Source organism: Alosa pseudoharengus, unplaced genomic scaffold (genome assembly GCF_046254945.1).
Source record: "Alosa pseudoharengus isolate Yale_2024_CS ecotype anadromous, Long Island Sound unplaced genomic scaffold, YU_APseudo_1.1 YU_APseudo_1.1_scf_12, whole genome shotgun sequence".
In the NCBI taxonomy this organism is placed as follows: Eukaryota; Metazoa; Chordata; class Actinopteri; order Clupeiformes; family Clupeidae; genus Alosa; species Alosa pseudoharengus.
Window position 1 is genome coordinate 32,644,692 of NW_027468587.1, and position 26,274 is coordinate 32,670,965.

Genomic DNA, 26,274 nt, shown 5'->3' on the forward strand with positions numbered 1-26,274 from the left:
GCGTTCTAAATCAATTACAAATAAAGATTCATAAAATATACACTTCTTCATAAAGATCTTCATATAAGAATAAATATATTTTTAACAGCCATTTCCCCATACCATAATCATCACCTCAGTCTTCACAAGTTAACAGACTGCTGGAGGTGGACCCTCCCTGACCCTTCTCACTTCCTTTCTCCCTATCTATGTTGATCTGGGTGTCCAGCGTGGCTGCGTCCAGGGAGGCCCAGTCGCTGCCTCCGCTGCCGTGCCAGGAGCTGCGATGGCCCTTTTCACTGCCCGGATTCTGAAGCTTCTTCTTCCTGTGGTCTCCCTGATTCGGGGTGTTTGAAGAGCTCTTCCTCCAGCTGTGGCAGTAGGACAGGTTCATGCTGCTGCGGTTGCCTGCAAAGAGAAACACCATACACACACACACACACACACACACACACACACACACACACACACACACACACACACACACACACAAAACAAACATAAATGATGTGGGTGCAGAGCAGTTATGAGGTCTGTGGCTGTCTCTTTCTGATATCATATCGATGCATTCGATCGATTGATGCACATCTAAGTTCACTGAACACCTTGGTATAGAAATTAAAAGATGAGCTCAGACAGATGGAGCTTAAATTTAAAATACAGCAAATCCTTGTAGCAGAAGGAGGACCAATTAAAAGAGAAGGTAAAGGGATTCTCATATTGGAGGACACTTAGAAGAGCTGTTATGATGAAAACACATTCTGACACCTCAGTATTTGACTGTTGGTAAAGTGATGGCAGTGAAGAAAAATCACTCATTATGACTATGCACTTGCACTAGTAAATATGGAGATACTTTATAACACTCCTGCTGAGATCAACACAGTTCAAATTCCATAAGAAAAAAAATAGTAGCACCATGACCACAAATATGTCATTTTATGCCCATGAGTTCCTGCAGGTTCACTAGTCAAACAAGGTAAGGACAGCAAAGGCTGTGGGTTATGGACTACATACACATTCACACACCTAACCTAACTATACTGTAAGATGCTTTGGGGATGATGCACCCTAAGCATCTTGGCCAGGAGAAGATTCTGGGTATCTCACTGAGCCTCACTTGATGTGGGTATCAATGGTTTTCACTCACTTTCTATCCTGGGCCTCTTACTGGGTTATTGGATTTCATAGCGACAGCAAGGGGTTGACCTGAGGGGCTTGTGCTTGTGACACAAAATGGTGTTCATAATCCTGCAATGGCTTCAATTTATTCAATAACCTACAATAATCATCAATTAAAACTATAATTTATTACACGGCTCTTCATAATGCTGCAGAATGCTCCATTCACTTGAATGGGCCTTCCCAATGTTCGGTGGTCTGCTAATTCTCAATAACAGACTGTTGCTAAGTATAACAGACTGCTGTTCAGTGTATTTTGCCGACAGTGTAGCCTATGTGCACTGTGGCCACAGCGAAGTCAGACACACAAAATGGGCAGAGTCAGGCCGAAGTTAATTAATAAAAGATAGATAGATGGATCAGAATTGAACAACTGGTTACATGTGATTACATTATCCCTTACGTATTATATGTATAACTGTATATTTCTGTAGCATACATCTCAAATGTTAGTGTGGTTGGACCGTCTTCTAAGGTGATTAGACTAGGAATAAATTATGTCTCCATTATAACTCTCTCACAAAAGTAATATATTTGTCTATAGACTAATAGATATTGTTTATATTACAAGTGTTCTGAAATATTATATTTATATATGCAAATCAGCCATTATCCATTTGCAAAATAGAAATCTGAACGTTGGATAAAGTGTTTTTACAGAAGGAATTTGGATATCTTTTTTATCATTCAATAAATCAGAAAATACTGTAAGTAGGCCTAGTCAGATTTTTTTGCCATGCTTTTAGGGATAAAAGGCCCGAGTTTGGCGGTGATACAGGTAGCGGGAAGCTACGCCAAAGTGGGGACTCTGAAATGGGCGAGATCGCTCCAGTAAAGTGAAACTGAATAAACCAATCACATGTAACCAGTGTTCAATTCTGATCCATCTATCTATCTTTTATTAAATAACTTTGGCCTGACTCTGCCCATTTCGGGTCTGACTTCGCTGTGGCCACAGTGCACATACACTGTCGGCAAAATACACTGTTATATAAATTAGGCTACGAATGATATATTAACAAAACCTTCTGCAAAACCTTTGTAGGCCTACTGTAGGAATACAAAGGTACGAATAAATCTAGAAAGTTTAGCGTAGACTATGTGTGCTACTGAAGTGAAGATTTCACAGAACAGCACAGAATATGAGGGGGGAAAACCCTCATTTTTAGAAAAATGACCAATATTCCCCAGTTTCGAAAGGCTTGCTACCGACCTGTATCTGCTAGGTACGTTTCTCACTGGGCCTCTGATTGGCTTTGTGTGTGTCAGTGGGTATGTTACCTTCAGAGTCACTCCCCTCTCTCCCTCTTCGGCTTGTCATCTCTCTGTCCAAGCCTCTCCCACAGAAAATGTAGCACACGTTTGCCCTGAACTCGTGGTTCATGATCTGGTAGATGAAGGGGTTGACCATGCAGTGCGATTTGGCGAACATAGCTGGGATCAGCGTCACCTCCGGAGGCAGGCTGGACACGGCCCGAGTGCTTTGGGGCCCCAGGACTGAACCAGGACCCACTGAAGACACCGGGTTGAAGTCCGGCCTGAAGTTGGATTGCATTGTACTGTTACTCCACATGTCCAGAGTCTCGTGGATGATGGTGTAATTTTCCACGGAGGTCCAGTTGAGGAGCGACGGGAAAGCGAGGAAATCGGCCAGCTTGGGGGTCGCTTGCCCTGTCGGTCCAGCTTCAGCTGTCAGGATTCCTACATATTCTCCTGGTTCCTCCTTGGCTGTCAGTGCGGAGTAGAGAGAAACGATAGCGTACGGCATCCAGGCCAAGAGAAAGGATGAGCAGACCACTGCAGCGATCTGTAATGGAAGAGGTTCGTTCATCTGTTTTCATTTGTTTATAGATCACAATCATATTGCATGTAGTTATTCACATTGTTGCCATAGAGGACACCCCAAATTACACTTAAAATTTTGAACAGAAGGTTTTCTATAAGCTGTTTTCTATAAGCAAACAGCTTTGACTGTTTTTAGTTCCATATACTTTATGCCCAGGGAAATCTAATTCCCTGACATTGAGATACAGTAGACGAACTTAGATAAATAGGGCATTAAGCTCAAAGTGAAAGAAGAGAGATATGGACACATGAAAAAGATCACCTTTGTGAGTCTCAATTCTTTGCTGCTGTGTGTGACAGTTGAGGATGGAATGGATGCCAAGGTACGACTAGAGCGATAAACCTAAAAGAATATAAACATCAGCACTGTTACTGCATTCCTGAGAAGAAACATCACAACCCTCAAAGTAAAATTGCACAATTCTTGTACCATTTTTTAAGTTTTCAAGTTTATGCTAAATGTACTTGTTTTGTTTTTTTGCTGTATAAAATATACAGTGATGGGTCCCCCTACCCCACTCTATAGTCTCAACTGTTCCACCACCATGTCTCTCACACAGTAGTAGTTTCCGTAGATACAATGCTTTTTGTGCCACACAAAACATTTCTCCTTACCGTCACCATGATGGCGATGTAAGAGGTGATGATGATCAAGGTGGGCACTCCGAAACAGAGGGACATCATGAGAAAGATGTAGATCTTGTCATTGAGAGATGACTTCATACTCCACCTGTTGGGATATATGGGAACCACAAAGGTTTTTTTTTTTTTATCTTTGGACCATGTGAGAGCAGTGTAGATGGTATGCAACCATGCAGCCCAGAGAGCAGTTGATGCTAGGGAAAACTCTAGGGCTGATTGGGCTTGGATCTAATGAAGATCCACTTTAATCCAACTGACTAAAGAACAGGTAGTGATCTACTACAATGGGGTCAGATATCCATTTTGTTGCAGTCCATCATGCATCGTGAATCTCTCTGTTCAGATTTAGGAGATCTCTTTTAATATTTGAGAGTGGTGTGTTAGGAATGGGGAGCAATTTGTATTATATGTTTAATGAGGAAACAGATCTTCTTTAAAGGGATGCTCAACCATCCTGTGTGTTTGAAGCAATTCTTCAGGTGAATTTTTGAATTTTAGAAATGTAGGGAAGGAAACAGGTGTACCACTGATTGCATAACGTACCAGTTAATTGTGCAGCTTGTGGCATATGGCTCTGGCCCATAGCTACCGAAACCAAAAACAGGAAGTAATCCCCAGAATATGGTGTAGATCCATACAAGCACAATGGACAAAGATGCATGTCTCCTTTCAACCCACTGACCTGAGACAGAGAAAGTGGGAGACATAAAGGTACAGTGACCGACCCCAACCAAAACACATCTTGCTATATAACATCACACTTTATATTTGGGTTAGTAGTTATACAGACTTCGTAATGCCAAATTGATAAGGATATGCCATCCTTTGCACATACTGTATTATTAAAATGACTTCAGTGTAAACATACAGTACAATAACAGGCTGACTGGCTGGTTCATATATGACTTTAATTACGATTCATCCACTGCTTCCCACTCTGAAATTCTATGATGCACACTGTTAACATCATGTTAACAACATGGCGTTGTCTAATCAAAATGGCCAGTATGGCTTTGCTGATATACAATCATTATCCGTCACAGGGTTTATGATAGCATCAGTCCAGGTAATTAGAGCTTAATATCTCATAGCTCCATAATGCGTAGTCACAATCCCATTGATGGACAGATGACAGGCCCAATAATGACCACAGTGCGTTGTGCTGTGCCATAATGACCAGGGCAACATAGACAATCTCTATCCCTATGGTGACCTTAGAATTCAGGATAGGAGATAGAAACCAAGGTAACACAGGAAGAGGGGGGAAAGCATTCATGCTACAGAAAGCAGAAAGGATTAGATGAAAGGTGAAGGACATTTGACCACAATTGTGAAAATTGGAGACAGGCTGACTGACAATTGAGGCCGGAAATGGTGAAGAGAAAACTTCATCACCGTTGTCTAAGGAGCACTCAAGCCCAAAGGAACTTTGCTCAAAACATAAATTGCTCCAAATTAAAAGATTTGAGTATAATTTAAAATGAGATTATCTGAAGCATTCTCTTTGCTTTGCCTCCAAAACAACACAGAAAGGGCAAGCAAATGAAAAGCATATGTTAAAAAAAAGATGTTAATTGCCATAAACCAACAAAGTGGTAAATGTTTTAGACTACCAGGCTTCTGGTGATTCCATTTAAGCCTCTTACCATACTGGATGCTGCAGATCTTGAAAGCGCGGTCTAGAGAGATAAGGCAGGTGGTGATCAGAGAGCCGATGCCAAACACAAAGCCTTGCATCCCGTAGTACAGACACCCGGTCTGACCAAACACCCAGGCATGAGACAGGCTATCACAGAGACCAAAGACAACCGCATGATAAACACATCACAATCAATTGAAGACATCCTGCAACTTTGGAATTGTTACAATCATTTAATTACAGCTGGCAGTGATGCTATTACACAGACAGATTTGAAATCCCTACATAAATGAGGTCCTTATTTATAGTAATAAAATGGTAAAACTACTACAAGGAGGCTATCTGTAAACGTAGTCTGTAAGTAGTCCTGATCATTTGTATAACATGATTCAGGACGACACAGAACCTGATGGCGGTTCCATTCCACAACGCAGAACCATAAAGGTCTGCTTTCCTCCTGATTATGTGGCCCCCTGCAGTAGCCCTCCCCTGTTCACTTTGATTTGGCCAATCAGCCATGAAGAGAATCCCTGCAGGGCATCTGATTATGAGAATCAGATGGGATGAATGTGACATGAAATGACATACTAATGTTTTTGTTTTTTTGCTGAAAGCATCCCCATATGAGGAATCCTCAGGCAGTGCCAGTATACTATATATCAGGAAAAAGCAAGAACGACTATATATATATACATGTTGGAGAAAGTCTTGTGACTTGGGTGTCGTGCTGACTTATATACTTAATAATAATGATTTATTTATTTATAAATGTTCCATATGGAATTTTACAATTATAATGAGAAAATCTTAAGATTGTGGTGTTTCAGAATGCTAGTGTCCATCAAATTGCCCTTCCAGATACAAAGTGGTATGCACTGCGCAAACCATTCTTATGCTCGTGCATCCTTATTCATATGAATATTTAAACTTTATACATAGTCAACCTTATGCATCCTCATACATGTTATGAGAGAGTAAAAGCCTCTCACTCACCTGGACGTTATAGGAAAGGGTGCGCCGAGGAGACTGTAGCCAAAGTCACAAACCGCTAGGTTTATGGTCAACAGCTCATGGGGCCTGAGTTTCTTTCTCTTTCGCCCAAAAACCAGCAAAACCACACCATTACCCACCACTGACACCACGCCTAGGAAAGATATATAAGAGGTATATTTCATAAGTATACACATAAACATTACACGTTACGTGAGCATAAATAAGTATGCAATGCAGATGTCAACTGTCAGTTTTCAACATTATACAAGTTGAAAGAGAAATAAAAAAAAAATGGAATATGGAAAAAAGCAGTGTTCAGAGATTGCTGTGGAGCTTACTCAGTATACACAAATTGACAACTGTTGAGTGGCAAAGAATTTGAATGTTCAGGAAACCCAAGACAACATAAAAAACAATAAAAATCAAACGTGCAATAAATCATTATAAGTATTAACAAGTAAGGAGGACACTCAAGTCACAAGGCTTTCTCCAACACAAAGCTTCCACTTGTTTTCATGAGAGAGGGAGCATGAAGAGAGAAGTGCAGGGCCTTTCCCATGCTTTAGGAACGGCAATAAAAGGAGATAAAAAAAGGGTGCCTGTGGGACAGAGACGATGGAGAATGGCCAGCACAGACACACAGACCTCAGGCGGGCTCTGAGACCCCTGGCTGCCCCATAACAATGGACGGGCACAGCGGTGCAAATATGCTTTCATTGATTGTGTGAACCAAAATAATTTTCCCTTCACATCACATTGTGTCAATCAATACATAATATATGATTTTTAATTTAATATGCGTGCACACTCACACACACACACACACACACACACGCACACACACAATGATCCAACTTCACACACACACTATGATCCAACTCCCAAATACAATATTGAATTGGAACATGACAGACACAAATGATCCAACACACTTTACTTTCAGTTACCAAAATGCAACTTTTACTACATACCAATGGATATGACTGACAAATAGTGAACAGTTTTCATATTACTGCTTGCATTATGTTCCGGGATGCAGTGAGAGATTACACCACAATGACATGTGGTGTGTTACTGTATGTGTGAGTGAGTCACTGTAGTGATGCCCGTTGGATTTACCTGTGGTGATGAGGAATATAGCCACAGCTAAGTCTGCGGAGGGTGACAGCTGGGAGCGGAAGAAAGGGGTTATTGAAGAGGGTACAGAGACAGCCCCTCTCAAAGTACCATTCACTCCCACAGACATTAACTAAGGGAGAAAAAGAATGAGAGAAAGATAGAGAGAAAGATAGGAAAAGTAAAAACATATGAGGTATAGCCACTAAGAATGGGTAAAATGCTAAGACAATGAGGCATAGCCAATAAGAATGGGTAAAATGCTAAGACAAAGTGAAGACAAATTCATGCAAGTTTACCTCAAGAGGAAAGAATAAAGACCTGATCAAGCCAAAAGATTTTTTTGAAGTCATCAGAGCTGCCCTGTAGTGCTGGGACGGCTGTTCTTACCTTAATTCATTTAAAATCCCAGGGAGAATGCAGGCATCGAATACCAATCAGGTTCCCTAAAAATAGCGGAGAGCTAGAGTTCTCTTGTCCTCTTGCTCTGCCTTTCTCTCCTCTTCTTTAGCAAGTTGGGTTCCTTTCTGTTTTATGTAGCGATGAAGTAAATCAACATCCCTGACCATCTGGTAAGGAAATGACCAGTGCGAGAGCCAGCATGCACAAAAGTATTGGACCAGCTCTCTCAACCTTTTTGACCTCTCACCTCCATGCTTGTACCCATCTCTCTCTCTCTCTCTCTCTCTCTCTCTCTCTTGTTTTCTCTCTCCAACAGACAAATCGTCATTCCCCCATCCACTTTTTTGCTTTCCCTCTATAAACGATCGTGTGCTCCACCCCTGCCATCCCATTATGATGTGCATATGGTGGGCAGATGATGTCATGAAGGAGAGAGTGAGAGAGAGAGAGAGAGAGAGAGAGAGAAGGATGGAGGGAGGAACAGACAGAATAGTAATAGAAGAAATGACATCCTAGAGCCACACATCTTGTTGGCCAACAGATTAAGATGAATGTAGGTCTGATTCAGGGACTTAATCTCTGTAGTGCACCATTTACAGTAAAGAGGTCGAAAAGGGTCAGAGAAAGAAAGGGAGAGAGAGGGTCCAAAAGAAATACAACTGACTGATAGAGAGAGATAAAGAGAGAGATAGAGAGATAGATTGAGAAAGGAAGAGAGAAAGTGAGAGAGAGAGGGAGAGAGAAATAAAATTATAATTTAAAAAGATAAAAACAGCAAAAACTCAACTCAAAAGCTTAACTAATCCTCAATCCCCACTCTTATCAAAGGAATTGAGGAGAGAGGCTTAAAACAGTATTAACACACTCACTCTCTCAGTCAAACACACACACACACACACACACACACACACACACACACACACTAGATAAGACAAAGCATTAATCTTAGCTTTAAGGTGATGCATGATGCGGTTCACATGATGTGCTTTTGTGAACCTGAACAACACAGATCGTAACTCACGCATCACCACATGCTGAAGAAGACTTAAAATTCAGATGAAATACACGACACACTAAAACCACATGTTGGGCTGTAAGACATCAGATCAGCATCTCATGCATACATGTTCAACACAGCGTACAACACCACTCAGTTTGTAAAGTAGTCTGTTAAAAGCAGTCATAACAGTCAGTAACACTGTATGGCTCCAATGAAACTACACAGAGAGAGACTGAGGTTATGAGTATAGAGGACATAACAGCTTTGCTTTTTCTATCTAAACTTCTGACCTACATACACTTTACCATCACCACCATCACCATCATTATCAGCGCATGCATCAGTGCTAATATGATGATAAAGCCAACAGACTACACACACAGGCCCTGCTCGCCTCTCTCCTCTGCTGATGTCAATAACATTGACTGCCATATTTCATAAAGGTTCATAAGGTAATGGGCCCTGCCATTGTCAGGTTGGGTTATTCATGCAGCATTGCCTAATGGAGGCCGTATCGAACTGAATCCGGCCTATGGAGGAGAGAGAACCAAGAATTTTGTAAGAGGAAAGAAAGGGGGAGTACAAAAAAAGTGGAGGAGAGAGAAGTACATTTTAACCACTGCAAAAAGCAGTACTCATTCAGGCTTTCTCTTGAAACTGAGAAAAAGGAAGAAGGGTTCTCCAGACAAAGAGCAGTAACAAAGCACATGGAACACACTTGCAAAACAGATGTTTCTCCATTGTAATCAGTTAATGGTGTGTAGGTCTGACAAAAAGCAACCATATATACTGTTACTGTTATTGTTTAAGTAACTTACATCCAAGGCTCTGAATTCACCAAGCCTGTAAAGCAAATAACAGGTCTGGTAACCATTTGTTGCTTGGCAGAGATCAGATGGGAAGTATCGAAGTACAAATTAAGTACCTCACAAGTAGCATTTTCAGGAGTATTTGTTTTTCTAACAACTTTTTACTTTACTCTCCTACATTTTCACAGAAATATCTGTACTTTCTCCGTATATTTTCAAAACTCCTGAAAAGCCTCATTACTTTTGTGTTAATGCATTTGAGACAAGTTATCAATTATTTATTATTTTTGAGGTCATTGTGTGCTTTCCGAACATCAAGGCTTCTCTTGCCTATTCTCACTATGGAATAACACTATATAATACCATTGATATACTTATTGATATTACCCATTAACCATTACGACTGCTGCCTATCATCGCCTATTGCTGTCCCCCTGCCTGGATTCCTGGCCCGTGCAGCCTAGCGACCCACTACTCGCCCTATGACAACTCTTAATCCCCCTGGACAATTCCATTTCCTACACTGAACTATTTGAACTTTCTGACACTAAATAGGATTATCATACTGGATATGTAACCATCCCACCTCTTGTAACATACACCTCAGGTGGCTTTAAACACCATGTTCTATTCTCTACATCTAACTAACTATGCATTTGTCATGTATACAGACCTTACTGTTCTGTGACTGAACCTATCAGATGGGTCAGGCCCTTGAGTCGTGGATCTGCTCGGGGTTTCTTCCTATATGTATCCCCAATTCTAAGGAGTTTTTCCTCGCCCCTGTTACCCATGGGCCTTCTTATCTTTTCTTTTCTCTGATTGTCTAACATTCTGTAAAGCGCAATGAGACATGTGTAATGTTTTAATGTTTTGGCGCTCTAAGTGAAATTAAATTGAAATTGAAGGCTGATTTCAACCTAAATGGATGGGACAAAGTGATGCAATAAGGGGGTTGACTTTGCACCTATGGTGCATTCTTGGTTTGCTTTTCCATCTCCATTTCTTGAATTTCCCCTTGGGGATCAATAAAGTATCTATCTATCTATCTATCTATCTCAAACATTTGTCCGAAAATATTCGGACATTTTCCTACTAGACCTATTCTGCCAGCCTTACAGTACCTCCTCAAACAGAAGTTTGTTTCTCTACAGGTTCATCACTGGCTTGGTAGTAGGCAACCATGGTTGGCTCAATGCACTCACAACACAACACGATTGGCTCAATGTATTCACATGTCGACGTTTTGCCGCGGAAGGGGTGGGATATGTGTAGAACTAGACAAGTTACTAACCCTATGCATTTCTATGGAGGATTTGTTTTAGTGCTGTACGTCTCCTCATTAGAAAGGTTCTTGTTTTACTAAATACCTGTTCATGTCAAAAAGCATGCAGCCAACTTCGGTGTAACATACTAGGCCTAGCCTACACATCGAACAGAATAGCCTAGGCCTAATGATTGATGATCAGCTTGAGGTTGGATGTGGAGTCATCTACAGATTAAAGAGGAGTGAAAAGTTGAAGAGAAAATTAAATATGTATTTATTTTGATTTCATCAGGCTCAGGAAAAAATCAGGGGTCAAACCAGGTCAATGAATGGCCTTCTCAGCAGCGTTTGTACGAATGTTCAACGCACCACTGTTTGCGTTGAATCAAACGCTCTGCAATTTTGCTCGTCTTGAACTCACCCCTGGTTTTGATTCGTTTGCAACTGCCTCCCACTTCCACCCACCCCGGCAGGCAGTTGGAGTGGTGACCGTGTGGTCCGAAGCCTGCCTCGGCTCACATCTTACTATAAAAATAATTGAAAAAAATATTAAAAATAGAGAAAATAGAAAAAATAACAAAATATCGAATAGGCCAGAACCGGTGAAGCAAGGCCGCATCACAACGCTAACTACGTGGATAAGAAGGTAAACCGGGTAGCCATGGGGAATTTAAAAGTAATCATCAACCGGTGCTGTGACAAGGCTAATCAGTCAGCTGAGAACGCTATGTTAACTCGGTTGTGGGAGATTTGGGAGAATCTGCTCAGCCACCACGGTCACCCTTTGATTTTAAACGTGGGTCATTTTCGTTAAGGGTTGCTAGCCTGCACACTAGGATTAGCTTAACCTTCATGTGACCAAATATTTCAAGCTAAAATAACGGTAGGATAACTTGTCACCTGTTAGCCTTGATAAATTTGAAGGTTGAATGAACGTTGATGTTAGCCTGCTGACCAGGTGATTTTCGCAAACTAACGTTACATATCACTAGCAGTTAAAGTTAAACGTCATCGATATTTTTGACGCTACTGTTAAGCGAATAGTTTATCGGCGTTAGTACAAAACCGTTACCGTTGGTGTATGTTTCTAACGTTATGTTACGTTAACGTTACAGTTATATGGAGTGACCGTAAATTGCGGGCTAAGTTAACGTTACCCTTAGCTATCAATAAATTACCCACGTTATATAGCTATGACAACGTCAGCTAACGTTAGTGTATGACTTGTAGACAGACCCTCTCATGATTCAAGTCATTAAGAAGACATCAACGACGTGCTGTTGGTAACAGAGCACCTCTCTTCACCAGTCAACGCTACTGTCGGAATCCTTGTGTAAACGGACGCGCCCACCAAGATGAACCACAGCGCAGCTCCCAGTTACCCCATGGCCTCCTTGTACGTCGGGGATCTCCATCCTGATGTGACCGAGGCAATGCTATATGAGAAGTTCAGTCCTGCCGGCCCCATACTTTCAATTCGGGTTTGCAGGGATATGATAACACGTCGCTCCCTCGGATATGCCTATGTAAACTTTCAGCAACCGGCAGACGGTAGGTGATGATGTAGTTGGTACTCTTATTCTAGTCATTATTCATTCTTCAATAAGAGTGCTTTGTTTTGAGGTACTTACTGACATAGTCACATAGGCCTAGCCATCAGGGTTAGGACTGCACCAATATTAGGCTAGAAGCTAAAGCTTCAAGATTTTTGAGGAAGGTCTTGAATGATGTGATTGATGCATAATTATTTTTTTTTGTATATGGCCAAATATCACCCTTTGACAGCTGAGCGAGCACTGGACACCATGAACTTCGATGTCATCAAGGGCAGGCCTGTGCGCATTATGTGGTCCCAGCGTGACCCTTCCCTCAGAAAGAGTGGTGTTGGAAACATATTCATTAAAAACCTGGACAAGTCCATTGACAACAAGGCCCTTTATGATACATTTTCGGCTTTCGGAAACATCCTCTCTTGCAAGGTAAAGGACAGGGGTGCTGTCTCATGCATGTGTGTGGAAAGCTTGAATATGGATGCTTTCCCCCCCTGGTGGTTTGTTCTGCATAATTTGGTCATCTAGTCACTGTACGGTCCAATCGAATTGTGCAGATTCAGTTACAGACTTACAGTGTGTCTTACTGAGTATCAAATGATCTAATTCATGTTCATGGTTTTGAAGGTTTTCACGACTCTCCTTTTCTCAAGGTGGTTTGTGATGAGAATGGCTCAAAGGGCTACGGCTTTGTACACTTTGAGACCCAGGAGGCGGCAGAGAGAGCCATAGAGAAAATGAACGGCATGCTGCTTAATGATCGCAAAGTGTGAGTTGTGTTCTTTATATATACAATGATCAGCTATAGCTGAGCTAGATCACCGATGAGAGAAGCTGCAGTTATAGGCCTAACTCACCTAAACAGATTTGGGCAGGGCATTCTTCACACAAACTCGCGTCACATATGTACATCACCGCCCATTTGGAGGTCCAAACAATCAGATTTTTTGTTCTTTACTATGTTATCTCAAAGGCAATGCAGCGTTTGTTTGCACCTCCAAAAGCATGGTATACCTGGTTACCTCCAAAAAACGCCCTTAAACTCCCACAAATACCCGTATGTTTGTGTGAAAGAATTGCTTTTGTGATATCAGACATTTCTAAAAGTAGCCTGGTTGCATGGCCTTGTCACATTCAGCATGTACACCCCAGAAGTACTCCAGCCTTAGCTAACAGTCCTTCATAAACTAGGGAGTGACACAACACACAGAAATGCAATGGGCCATTCTTAGCTCACAGTACTGGGCTAGGGAATACAGTAACACTAGAGTGAACTAATATTATTTTTGTTGCTGCAAAAATGCATGGGTATGCTTAATTCATGCAGCACCACTTTATCCAGACAGGAATGTGAATCGCAAAATTCTGAGTGGAAATACTTCAAAATTGCATAAAATCTCCTGATTCGAATAAGACATCGATTTGCAAGCGGTGGTTGGTTCCTGGCGGCTCCTGATTGGCAGATTTGTAGAGATTATTATTATGTGTAGTCTGTAGCCTACTATGGTCCCATCATAATTATGGACTAAATATTGTGCAAGTAAGGTATTGCTGTTTTATGTGTAATGTCCTCACCTAAAATTTTCGCAGCTCCTTCACTGTGGATTTCCACTCTGGTTCCCACTGATGCTTTACAGGTTCGTGGGGCGTTTCAAGTCCCGCAAGGAACGAGAGGCCGAGCTGGGTGCCCGTGCTAAGGAGTTCACCAACGTCTACATCAAGAACTTTGGAGAGGACATGGACGATGAAAAACTGCGCGAGATCTTTGGCAAGTTTGGTGCGTGTCTGGGAAACATTTCACAAAATTGGGTGCAAAATCGGGGCAGTCGTGGCCTACTGGTTAGGGCTTCAGGCTTGCAACCGGAGGGTTGCCGGTGTGATCCCCGACCAGTAGGGGCGGCTGAAGTGCCCTTAAGCAAGGCACCTAACCCCTCACTGCTCCCTGAGCGCCGCTGTAGCAAGATAGCTCACTGCTCCGGGTTAGTGTGTGCTTCACCTCACTGTGTGTTCACTGTGTGCTCTGTGTGTTTACTAATTCACAGATGGGATAAATGCATAGACCAAATTCCTTGTATACGCAAGTACACTTGGCCAAGAAACCTGATTTACATTTTTTTTTTTTTTATCTGGAAGATCTTTCTGGGAATATGGGAATTTTCAGTGTTGTATCTGACCTGTATAAATAAATTTTAAGGTACTTCATTTCTCCTGAAGGGGGTAGTATACTCACATACACTAGGAGCAATGAGCTCACTAGGAGCATACATACAGGTCTGGAACATTGGGCAACCCTTGATCCGGTGCCCGGGGAGCAGTTGTTTAATGGGCAACCTCATCCGTGGATGTGGGAGAGGTCAATTACTCCCGCCCCCCACACATTTTGCCTACGAGTCGGATCGAATTGGCCACTCTTTGGTCACAAGTTCGATTCTCTAACCAGTAGGCCACGCATGCTCTTAAGAAGTTGTTGTGTTGGCACATGATCTGACCTGTGCTGAAAAAACCCTCCTCCCAGGCCCTGCACTGAGCATCAGGGTGATGACGGATGAGAGCGGGAGGTCCAAAGGCTTTGGCTTCGTCAGCTATGAGAGACACGAGGACGCACAGAGGGTGAGCAGAAACTGGAGTTTTTTAATGTTTCCGACTGGTGTGTGAAAGTGAAATCACTCAATGAGTGTGTGTGTGTGTGTGTGTGTGTCTTCCTTCTCAGGCCGTGGATGAGATGAATGGGAAGGAGCTGAACGGTAAGCTGGTGTACGTGGGCCGGGCGCAGAAGAAGGTGGAGCGGCAGACGGAGCTCAAGCGCAAATTTGAGCAGATGAAGCATGACCGCATGACCCGCTACCAGGTGTGTGCCAGATGCCACCCGTCTGAGCCGTCACTCTGACCATGCATGCTGCCAGTCTGGGACCACGTCCAGTGATACAGTTGTGATTTTACAATACCAAAATGCTGTTTTTCATGGTTTTGAAAGTCAGTGATCAATCTTGTCTTTTCATGCAGTTGTAAAGTTGACCAGCAGGGGACAGTGGTCAAGCTGATTTAGTGTAATCTTACACAGTCATGCACAGTCATGACACAACACCTACTACATCTGTAGGCAGTGTATACTGTAGTGTAAGTGTTAATACATAGATTTAAAATGGCACTAACATGCAAATCTTCTTCCAGGGTGTGAATCTCTATGTGAAGAACCTGGATGATGGGTTGGATGATGAGCGCCTGCGTAAAGAGTTCTCCCCATTTGGGACAATTACCAGTGCCAAGGTAGCCACCTCTCCTGCCGGTTATTCACCATACAGTACACTCGTTCCCAGTTAGCAGCTGATAGTTGATCGTATTGATGGAGCTTGTACTTGTACATAGCTCCTCTGTGAAACAAACCATCTTAAAAGCTTACCGTATTTTCCGGACTATAAGTCGCACTTTTTTTCATAGTTTGGCTAGTCCTGTGACTCAGGTGCAACATATATATATTTATATATATGTTTTTTTCCTCTTCATGACATATTTTTTGACTGGTGCGACTTATACTCCGGTGCGACTTTTATAGTCCGGAAAATACGGTACTTGAGATACCACATTTAAAATGCCAATTCCATTCCTCTTCCCTCCGCACACATTTCCACACATTGCACTGTTGTAGACACTATGCAGACAACATACTGAATCACTGGCGGCTCACTGTCTGTCCCTGCTCCACATAAACCTGATAGAAATATAGGTAGTAGTTATGATTACATAACTATTTGGTGTTTATAAATTAATCTAGAGTCAAGTTATATAAATTAATCTAGAGTCATGTGCAATATTTTATTGAATATAATGGTAGAGAAAATAGCCACACACATTTTTCCCGATAACATCTCAAATCTGTAAAAAAAAATCTCCCCACTCTTTACAGGTCATGATGGAGGGCGGCCGCAGCAAAGGCTTCGGCTTTGTGTGCTTTTCCTCGCCAGAGGAGGCCACCAAGGCTGTGACTGAGATGAACGGGCGCATCGTGGCCACCAAGCCCCTGTACGTGGCGCTGGCGCAGCGCAAGGAGGAGCGCCAGGCCCACCTCACCAACCAGTACATGCAGAGGATGGCCACCGTCCGGGCCGTGCCCAACCCGGTCATCAACCCCTACCAGCCCGCGCCACCCTCCGGCTACTTCATGGCCGCCATCCCCCAGGTCAGCACCCTTCACTCCACACCATAGCAACACTGCTCGGCCATAGATGCACATAGTACTGCACAGCATAGAACTGTATGCTTTAAACCATGCACAGCACAGCATAGGACTGTGTGCTTTAAACCATGCACAGCACAGCATAGGACTGTGTGCTTTAAACCATGCACAGCACAGCACAGCATAGAACTGTGTGCTTTAAACCATGTCCGCAAATAGCTGCAGCTAGCCTCATCAAACGGTGGTGGTGTTTTTTAATGCCGTCATTACACCAGTGAGATATTATCATGGCATAGTGAGAAATCATGGAGTGCCTGAATGTAGACAAGCTGAAAATAGCTTAAGCTGGCACATCTGCCGGCAGGAAAGAACAAAGCGGTTATGAGGCTTGACACATACTGCAGATGTTAAATGACTAGAGCAGAGGTTCTGGCCTACTGTAGTTCAGCATCAGCATATAAGAAGAGACTCAGCAAGATTTTGTGGCAAGTCCACTTGCTGAAAAAAAAACCAAAATCACTATCACTATCAAAAGCAGTCATACTAGTACAAACCCAAAGCTCATCATCACAGCACAACTTTTTGACCAATGTTGCCTTGCAGTGTTCCCGATTATTGTTGCCCTGGCACATTTTTTCTGGAGAACTTCAGTCAAATGATCATGATCATCCAATCAGAACACATGGAACTGGTTATGTGGTTGCCCAGCAGCATTGCTCAGAAGGTTGCCACATGCATCATCATGTTAACCCCTTTGTGTGTGTGTGTGTGCTCCACAGGCCCAGAACCGCGCTGCGTACTACCCCACCAGCCAGCTGGCTCAGCTCAGACCTGGCCCACGCTGGGCCACCCAGGGCATGCGCCCTCAGCGTAAGTGGCCCTGCAAGCTGATGTTGAGCTCCATGCAACATCACGGGGGGAAAAGAACTGGGACCTGTTGTGGTCCAAATTGTGTTTCACTCTTAAATAAGATGCTTCTTGTGGTTTGCTTAAGTATTTGGGAAAGGTCCCCTCTGCAGGAGGATACCGTAGATGAGAGGTCTGACTCTGGCCACTGTCCAGTTAACTGAGAACATGGTTCTGCCAGCTGCTGTTCTCTCACTTAGGCCTTGTTCAGACTGCAGCCCAAATCCGATTTTTTCCCAAATGTAATCAGAATCCGATCTTACTGACTGACCGTCTGCATTACATATTGCAAATTATCAGATCCGATTTGCCTGTATTAACATAGTCTTATCCACATTGATTTCTATGGTAACAAGCTACACCCACTATTTTCTCCCACTTCGACCAAAGTTTCGACCACTTGCTTGTTTAAATCATTTTGTTTGAATTAACTTATGTCTCTGGATCCGGATCTACGTTGTTGTTGCTGTCGCGTTGTGAGTGACACGGAAAACAATCCTATTCAAGTGACCGAAACATTCAGATGGAAACAGATCTGTAAAAATCTGATTGGAATTTAATTCAAAACCACCTTTGTATGCAGTTTGAGACCGATTTGGAAAAATAGGATCTCATGTTAGATACAATCTGGATATGCTAAAAATTCAGATTTAGAGTGGTAAGGTGAACAAGGCTATGGAGCACACACTTTCTGAAAACTCCACTGTCTCTGCAGATTTCCAGAGCATGCAAGCGAACACCATGCGGCCGTCCGCACCTCGTCCGCAGACCTTCAGCACTGTGAGACCGGCCTCCCAGGTGCCACGCATGGTGGCATCTCAGCGCATGAGTAAGTGCCCCCTGGTTGTCTGTTACAAAAGCAAGCAGGCTGTCCTTGCCGTCTTTGTTGTAGTATAATGATTACAGTACTCTATGTGGGCTGGTTGGATGTTTTCAACAGTCAAAGTCAAGAAAATGGTTTGCTATGCAAAATTCTGATACACTGAGATTATATTGTACATGTATAATTATGGGATTTGGAGGGCTCCTTATTTTGAAAGTAAATGTGAGTAGTGTTTGTTGAGAGGGACCCGTCTGTCTCCTCCCCCTCTCCTCCGGTAGCCTCTCAGAGTCTTGGCCCACGACCGGCCAGTGCCACAGCTCCCACTGCTGCACCGGTGCGCGGCGTTCCCCAATACAAGTACGCCGCAGGAGTGAGGAACCCACAGCTGGGCTCACAGCCACACTCAGCCATGCAGCAGGTACACACACACACACACACACACACACACACACACACACACACACACACACACACATACACACACACACACACACACACGTCTTTTATGATGGAGAAACACTTCACTTCAACAGGTTTCACTTTAATGTGTCACTTAAGTAGTTGAATACTGAAGAGTAAAGTAGAAGTAAGTCATTGGAGTCTGGAAGCCAGGCCAAATTAGGTCTGGACTTGTTCCATTGAGAAGGCTCTATGCCCGTATGAGAACTGAGGGTGCTCGGCTCTTGCTATAGAAGCTAGACGTTTAGATTTCGCACGTCGCATGTACAAGATTCTTGACAGCGCAGTAACTTTAAACGAACAGAAAACAGCAATTAAGGCATTTCATTTGTCGAGAAGAAGGATGACTGTTCTCCATTGCTCTGATTGGTGAGATCTATCCAATTATGCGCAGAGACATTTTTCCCCTGTATCGGTTGAAACACATCCTATAATCACATCCCAATGATTGAGTACCAGGCTCAAATTCTTAATAGTCTGATTTAGCCAGACTCAATTCTAACTCATTGGTGGAAAGGGAACAGATAAAATAGTTTGTTAGTTTTGCCATCTAGGCAACAAAATTTGCTTTGACGGCATTTTTCAAGGATGTACAGCAATTCCACTTTAAAGTGTTGGCTGGTCTGTTTTAAGAGTCTGTTTTCTTTGAAAAAGGACCGATTAAAAGGAGTCGGCCTGACCTGGTGCTATTTCTGACCCCAAGTGTTTCGCATTTTGCCCTCTTCTATGACTGCTGTGTTTTTCCTGTGTGTGTAACTGAGTTGTCACCCTCCCTGCAGCCTGCTGTCCATGTCCAAGGCCAGGAGCCGCTGACGGCCTCCATGCTGGCAGCAGCCCCCCCACAGGAGCAGAAGCAGATGTTGGGTCAGTACCAGTACATCACCTCTGATTGCCATTATGTCTCTTTCTTTCTTTTTTTCTCTCTCTCAGTTGAAGTGGTGTGTGTATGTCTGTCTATTCTCTGCATGTTTGTAAATGCACAAAGTTTGTGTGTGTGTGTGTGTTTATGTATGATTGTGTAAATGATTTTGTGTGCATGTGCTCCTTTCTTGCTCCTTCCTCTCTCTTGTGATTATGTGGAATGTCTTTGTTTTCCCCCCTCACGTCTGACTGTGCCCGTCCTCCCTTCAGGAGAGCGCCTGTTCCCACTGATCCAGAACATGCACCCCAACCTGGCGGGGAAGATCACAGGCATGCTGCTGGAGATCGACAACTCCGAGCTCCTCCACATGCTAGAGTCTCCAGAGTCTCTGCGCTCCAAGGTCAGTCTGTGTGTACGCATACAGAAACGCACGCACACACTCAAGCACACGCTCACACACACACACTCAAACACCTCTCCACACACACACACACACATTCAAACACCTCTCCACATACACACACTCACAAACATACTTTGTAGATACACATTTTAACTCAGTCCTGCAGTTGAGTAAAGGTATCTCCACAGTCAAAGTCATGCAGTGGAACCATGCAGTGGAACCATGCAGTGGAACCATGCAGTGGTCTTGTGTTGCAGGTGGATGAGGCCGTGGCTGTGCTGCAGGCTCACCAGGCTAAAGAGGCCGCTCAGAAGTCTGTTACTGGCCCAGCTGTGCCAGTTGTTTAATGACCAGGTACTTACTGCTGCTGCACCTCACCCCATCAATACCCCTAACATTACCTCCACTTTCAGCCTTTTTTCACATATGAAATCACACACAATGCTCTGGCCATTAAATAGCCTTAGTTGCGGAAATGGCCTTAAATTAAACAAACAAACAAACACATATGAAATCCATTACACTGTCAAATTAAAAACAATCCATAATGGAATTGTTAGTCCCTCTTGGTTCATACCTGCAAACTAGTCACCTTTCGGGGAAAATCGCCGTTTTTGAATCAAAATATGTCATTCACGTGAATCGTGTAGATCCGAAGAGTTTTTTTTTCGTGGGGGGGGGGGGGGGGGGTCAACTTCCCATAGTCTAGAGTGAGACTCGTCGATTTCATGCGAGATTTATAGACAAGTGATTGACCTCTCTTTGTGCTATTTTGGAAGACCTACCTATCAGTTTCTGAGGGCGGGCTTTATCTCTCTCACTTTCTGTTACGCATGCCTGCTATGGCCTGCAGCAGCGATATGACCAAGGAAAAAAGAAAATGTTAGCTAACAAACACGGGCCACATGATACACTCTCTCTGAATATAAACTCAAGGTAAAACATCATATTGTTAGGCTACTTTTCTCTTGCCCTCGGGAAGTTAAATGAAAGACTTGCTGAGGTGAGGTTAACAAGTGTTTAGCCTACTCCCAAATTCACGTTCCCGCAGCTGGCCGCTTTGCGAAACAAAACGATTCTGCACTGAGTGCGATTGTGAATTTAGCTCGGCTTAATAGTTTAATATTTTCTTGGAAAATTATCGCTTGTTCACGAGTTATTTCATTTAGCATTATATTTTCCATGTGTCGATGATGGTTAGACATGACGTTCTAAGGGAGCGCAGACCTTTCCAAGGCCAAATGTAGTTATTTGCAACAAATCTGAAAGTGGACCTAGCAAAATATTTTGACTTGCTCAGTGATATGTGTTTAATTTGTTTGTTTTCTGTGTAGCATATAGATCATAATTCTTGATAATTAGCGCGCAAACAAGCGAGACTTAGGCTTCTAGAGTAGACTGACATAACGCACCTATTGCTGAGACCCGCCCCTTTAGTTGGAATGTGATCATTGCAGCCTTTTCTTAAAAAAAAATATAAAATAATAATGGATTGAAAAGAGGTACTAATAAACCAGACATGCTAGAATAGAGACCAGAAAATGGATATCCACGGTCCCTTTCTATCAACACCAGTGATTTTTATAGATAAGGATTAGGCTTTAAAACAGATTGTCAACATTTATGTTGTTTGGTCTGTTTTTGGCTGCATACATGAAGGCCAAGGTGGGCAATGTGTTTTCCCTGGTTTGAGGTAATACTGACATTTCTTCAAGGATGGCAGGTCTGAAAATATCTTCTCCATCATTAAGTTATTCAATTAGGCTAAACATGGCCTTAACTCAAAACAGCTGGTAGGACTATGTCATTTTAAAATGTAAAAGTGTAAAATGCAGCCATATTTAAATTCCGCTTACTGCACGTTTATTATAATATGATAATATTCAATATTCATTATTGGGGGGGGGGTCTTTCGGAAATGTGTCACCTTTTTCAGCCCTTCTGAGTTTGCAGGTATGTTGGTTGTCAATCAAGTTCTGTGTGGTACAGTTATAGTTTTTACTACCTCTTTGCAGATGTTTTCACAGCTGGCTCGTTTGGAGCAGTTGAATAGGAATGTTGAGTGTTTTCCATCAAAGATCGGTTAGTTTGGGTATGTGTGAATAGACCACATAGAGGAGGCTCGTTAGAGGTTATAGAAGTTAGTTATTAGGCTCGTTTATAATTGAACTCTAGAGCAGTACGTTATGACTGGAACATCTTTCAAAATTGAAACAACAATCTCACTAATGTTACAGTAGTTTAATCATGCATGCTCCCATCAAGCTGATAGTAGCTAGTAAACTTGTTGGACAACACCTGAGGCAGTAGTCTGCCCAGTGCCCACTGTCACTATTAAATTCCTGGATGTGTCAATTCAGTGTGCTAATAGCTCAGCACAGTTGCCCAGGTTGTTTACAGTCTAGCACAGGGTGCCATCCAGATAACCAAAGTCTGGATCGATCCATCAGACTGTAGATGTGCTGTTGCAGTGTGCGCCCACTGAGGTCTAATGTCCCTGTTTTTCTGTTCCAGGAATGGGAATGCTGCAGCTTGCTTCACTGGTTAAAAGAAGTTATGAAAAAGAAAGAAAAATATTAAACATTGAAAAAAGCTAAAACCCAGAAAACATTGCAAAAGAAAAAAAAGCTAAAAAATGGAATGAAAATCAGAATTGTTTTACCAGGTCTGGGAAGAAAGTGTCTAGACCTTGATTATTTACATAGGAAAAAAAAAAGGAGGAAAAAAAATGAAAAATTGTTTGATGTTTGAGAAATTATTTTAAAATATAAGCCTTGTCTTTTCCCAGTACTGTACGGATGCACAGAATATTATGTTTGGAACAAAATCCTACATGATAGCTAGGCTCTGGAGAGATGTCTGGATTAAGAACTGCTTGCTATAATAAAATCTCACACTGAATGTTTCTGTGTTGTATATCATTGCTGTGTGCAGGTGTGTGCACTTTTGTGACATGAAAAAGGTGTATTTTCGTGAAGCACATTACATGTAGCGAACCACCTGATTGCTTTTTAACAGATGGTGGTAATAAAATGACTCGTGAAGGGAGTGTGAAGAGAATTCCTGTCTGACACATGCTTTGGGAATCACCTCTGATGTATTACAGTGAAAGATAACATCCAATTATTAGTACTATTAGTATTATTAGTAAAGTTACAGCATTACAGTCTTTAAGAATGTGGCTGTGCAGGATTGGTTACCTACAGCAGGGGTTCCCAAACTTTTCCACGACAAGGCCCCCCAAATACCACTAGGTTCTGGCCAAGGACCCACTTGATGTGTTATTAAACCCATCGACAATACTACGGCAAATGTAAAAATACATTAAGCTAATCCTAATAATTATTTTAGCCGCAAGCACTTTGCGATGGAGCATACAGTGTGTAAAAATTGCAAAAAAAAAGCATTGGGGCTTTCTGCTATATGAGAGCTATCATTCTACTATTCATTCTACTATTATTCCCAGTCATTATCATGGAAAATATAATGTTCAGATATGCAACAAATTATTATAATGGCATTGTATAACAACCCTCATAGTAATAGGTATATTTTAAATTTTTCAAATGTATTTATTTGTTGCTTTTATTTTTCCTTCCAACTTGCTGAGGCCCCCCTGGTACCCCCTCGCGGCCCCCACTTTGAAAACCACTGGCCTACAGGATCCTTTCCTAACACTAGGTGGCAGTGAAGAGGTGTGTAATAAAAAAAAAAATCTGACAATAATAAATTAATACATACATATTAATGAATAAATAAATATCACTTACTAGTCTATCACACATACTATAAAGGATCCTAAGCTCTAAATTGGAAATTTAAATGCTCTGACAATGACATTCAGAGCAACAAAAACAAAAAGTTCTCTGTTTGAAAGCCATCTGTGATGTGCTTGGGTGGGCATTACATAGGTCTTTATAACTAACCAAATCAGCTGCGGTTTATTTTGAGTCTAAGGTATACTACTCCATAGGAGAGAGTTCTTGAGAGCTCTGATGTTACTGGTAGTGGTAGGTGTGCAAGACAGAAAGCCCTACTGCTCTGTAGCTACTGACAAATCTGCCCTGGAGGAACATGAACTACACTAGGAATGTCAATGTTTGACATACCGTTATGTGCTTGTCATCATGATGCTCCCTTGCCCGCTCACAGTTCATGCTGGGTCATAATACAACATGGTACACTGCACTGCCACCATCCAGCAGCTGTATTTGAAATGTAGCAAACATAATAGATTCTCAAGGTGCTCAGTCAGGACCTTCATCCAGAGTATCTAACGATAGATTCCAAATGCAGCACAAGTTGTAGTTCTAGTCTGGCCCTGTCTGTCTGTCCAGTCGTGTTCAGCTGGACTTCCCCCCTCCTCTCTGACTGCAGAACAAGGGGTGCCAGATAAACCCAGACAGTCAAAGGTTCAGCCGTCATCTCTGCGTATCATGAAAGGGGCTTTAGTGACTCATCATCACGTGAATATAATCCTAGCCAGAGAGCCTGGCAGTATGCAACCTGCTGTGAGAGTCAGTTTAATGCTGTTTTGCTTTTCGGCCTTTTCAAAAGTAAACAGAATACTGCTCTAAAACAGTATTGGACACTCAAATGAGTAGGAGGGCTGTGGGCAAGTATGGTGCTTCCTCTGCGAACCTACAGCTATGCGGGGCACTCGCTCTCTGAGCGGAGCCTTGTTTTTAGGGTTATTTTTGGCCAGGTGTGATGTGTGGAAGTGGCTGGGTAGTGGTTTGTGAATTCCTCCTGATTGCTCTGTGTCGACTTGAGGATTACCCCAGCAATGTAATATATAGCACGTCAGTCAACCGCCATGCCCCCAGTGCCTAATATTAGGCGTTGGTAGTCTTTGGGGTGGTATTAGCCTGCTCTCTCTGTTTACCTCAGGGGGCTGGCTTTGTTTACTGTAACCATCCAACTGTTTCAACAACTGCTCCCTCCACCGTGACACTGTTTACTCTCCACCTCTTAAAATAAGATGGCACTCTCCACACCGTCAACTGTAGAAGCTGTTTCTGACTGCTTGCTTCAAAATCAGTGGCTAAATGGACCCCCAATTTAGCTGCCATTGGGAGATTCTGGGGGGTAAAGCTACTTGTGTGTGATATTTTTTGGGGGGGCCTCGCTTTAATGTGTGTTTGAGAAGTTCAGCTGCCTTACTCTAATTACCTGTCTCCATTCAGCCCCTCACACACAGCCAAATATGGGCACCAACTCTCCATGTATGTTTAGCGTTCTGTTGGGCAGTGACAAAACACTGCATTCATGTCACAAAACTCTGATGAAATAAGGAAACTGTTGCTTGATTATCTGTGGAGTGAACTGGTATTTCCAATTCAGCCTTGCCACATGTCTGGGCAGTCTCATTTTCCAACGTAACCCGCATCAGGCCTGGGTAATTCCTTTGTCATACAATGGCACAGGCAAGAACCTGCACTAGCTTATTCCAAATGTCTAGTAGTAGTTGGGTCTCTGCAGTGTCCAATGTCTTGTCAAGGCTCCAACACAAACATTTCTAGGTTTCAGACAGCTTTGGTTTTAAAACAGTACCTCATGCATATTTTAAGGGTTTATCATGACAAAATCTTAGATGAAAAGGGGAGTATCAGGTTGTTAAGTTTCTGATTCTGTGCCATGCTTTTGTTATATACAGTGGTCCATTGGGATATTTAGTTGGACGAACATGCAGCCATAATCATCTACTGTAAGTTTTCCTTATGCTAAGAGCTGGAAAATGAGTCCTGTTTTAAAAGTCTCGTTTTTTTTTGGCTGATTGATTAACTTACTGCTTTTTCTCTGAAAACACACACATACACACACACACATTATTTTAAGATCTGTGGTAAAAAAAACAAAACACATTGATTTGTTTTGATCAAAAGGATAACAGAGATCCAGCTCATCCACTCAAGAGACTCATCATAGAGGATTATTTGCATCACTCTTTACAAATTCACTGCCATTCTGCCATTACTGATTGGGAGAATGAAGATTATATGTATTACATGTATTATATGTGTTTTTTTGTTTGTAGTGATGATGTTTACACGTAAAACATCCAACTGGAGAGTTCTGATGTTTTCTACTGTATGGTGTATTTGTATTAGACTAAGGATGAAGAAATTATCCAAACTAATGTGTTGACTGTTTTCTAAATTACTTTTCCTGGGGTTGATGGGTATTCTGATATATGTGAGCTCATCGTAACTATGGCAACAAT

At 42.4% G+C, this 26,274-nt stretch overlaps 2 protein-coding genes across 4 annotated transcripts; one reads left to right on the forward strand and one right to left on the reverse strand.

The window, feature by feature from the left end:
- Positions 1 to 115: 115 nt before the first annotated feature.
- On the reverse strand, positions 116 to 7,526 carry LOC143119672 (melanopsin-A-like). The gene is made up of 8 exons (XM_076281289.1): positions 7,400 to 7,526; positions 6,281 to 6,431; positions 5,295 to 5,434; positions 4,192 to 4,330; positions 3,622 to 3,736; positions 3,269 to 3,349; positions 2,443 to 2,968; positions 116 to 387 (listed from the first exon to the last, which is right to left on the reverse strand). The coding sequence occupies exons 1-8, from the start codon at positions 7,524 to 7,526 to the stop codon at positions 116 to 118; spliced, it is 1,551 nt and encodes a 516-aa protein (XP_076137404.1).
- Positions 7,527 to 11,351: 3,825 nt separating this feature from the next.
- Positions 11,352 to 22,952, forward strand: LOC143119418 (polyadenylate-binding protein 1A-like). Of its 3 annotated transcripts, none has more exons than XM_076280913.1 (16): positions 11,352 to 11,520; positions 12,105 to 12,425; positions 12,660 to 12,853; positions 13,078 to 13,193; positions 14,062 to 14,201; positions 14,940 to 15,034; positions 15,135 to 15,272; positions 15,596 to 15,691; positions 16,329 to 16,601; positions 17,378 to 17,468; positions 18,220 to 18,333; positions 18,606 to 18,745; positions 19,566 to 19,650; positions 19,918 to 20,048; positions 20,309 to 20,405; positions 22,566 to 22,952. In XM_076280913.1, the coding sequence occupies exons 2-15, from the start codon at positions 12,230 to 12,232 to the stop codon at positions 20,396 to 20,398; spliced, it is 1,899 nt and encodes a 632-aa protein (XP_076137028.1). In that variant the 5' UTR covers positions 11,352 to 11,520; positions 12,105 to 12,229; the 3' UTR covers positions 20,399 to 20,405; positions 22,566 to 22,952. The 3 variants fall into 3 exon arrangements, with proteins under 3 accessions (XP_076137028.1, XP_076137027.1, XP_076137029.1); XM_076280912.1 differs by having other exon boundaries at positions 12,183 to 12,425; XM_076280914.1 differs by lacking the exon at positions 11,352 to 11,520 and having other exon boundaries at positions 11,616 to 12,425; positions 14,062 to 14,192.
- Positions 22,953 to 26,274: the final 3,322 nt, after the last annotated feature.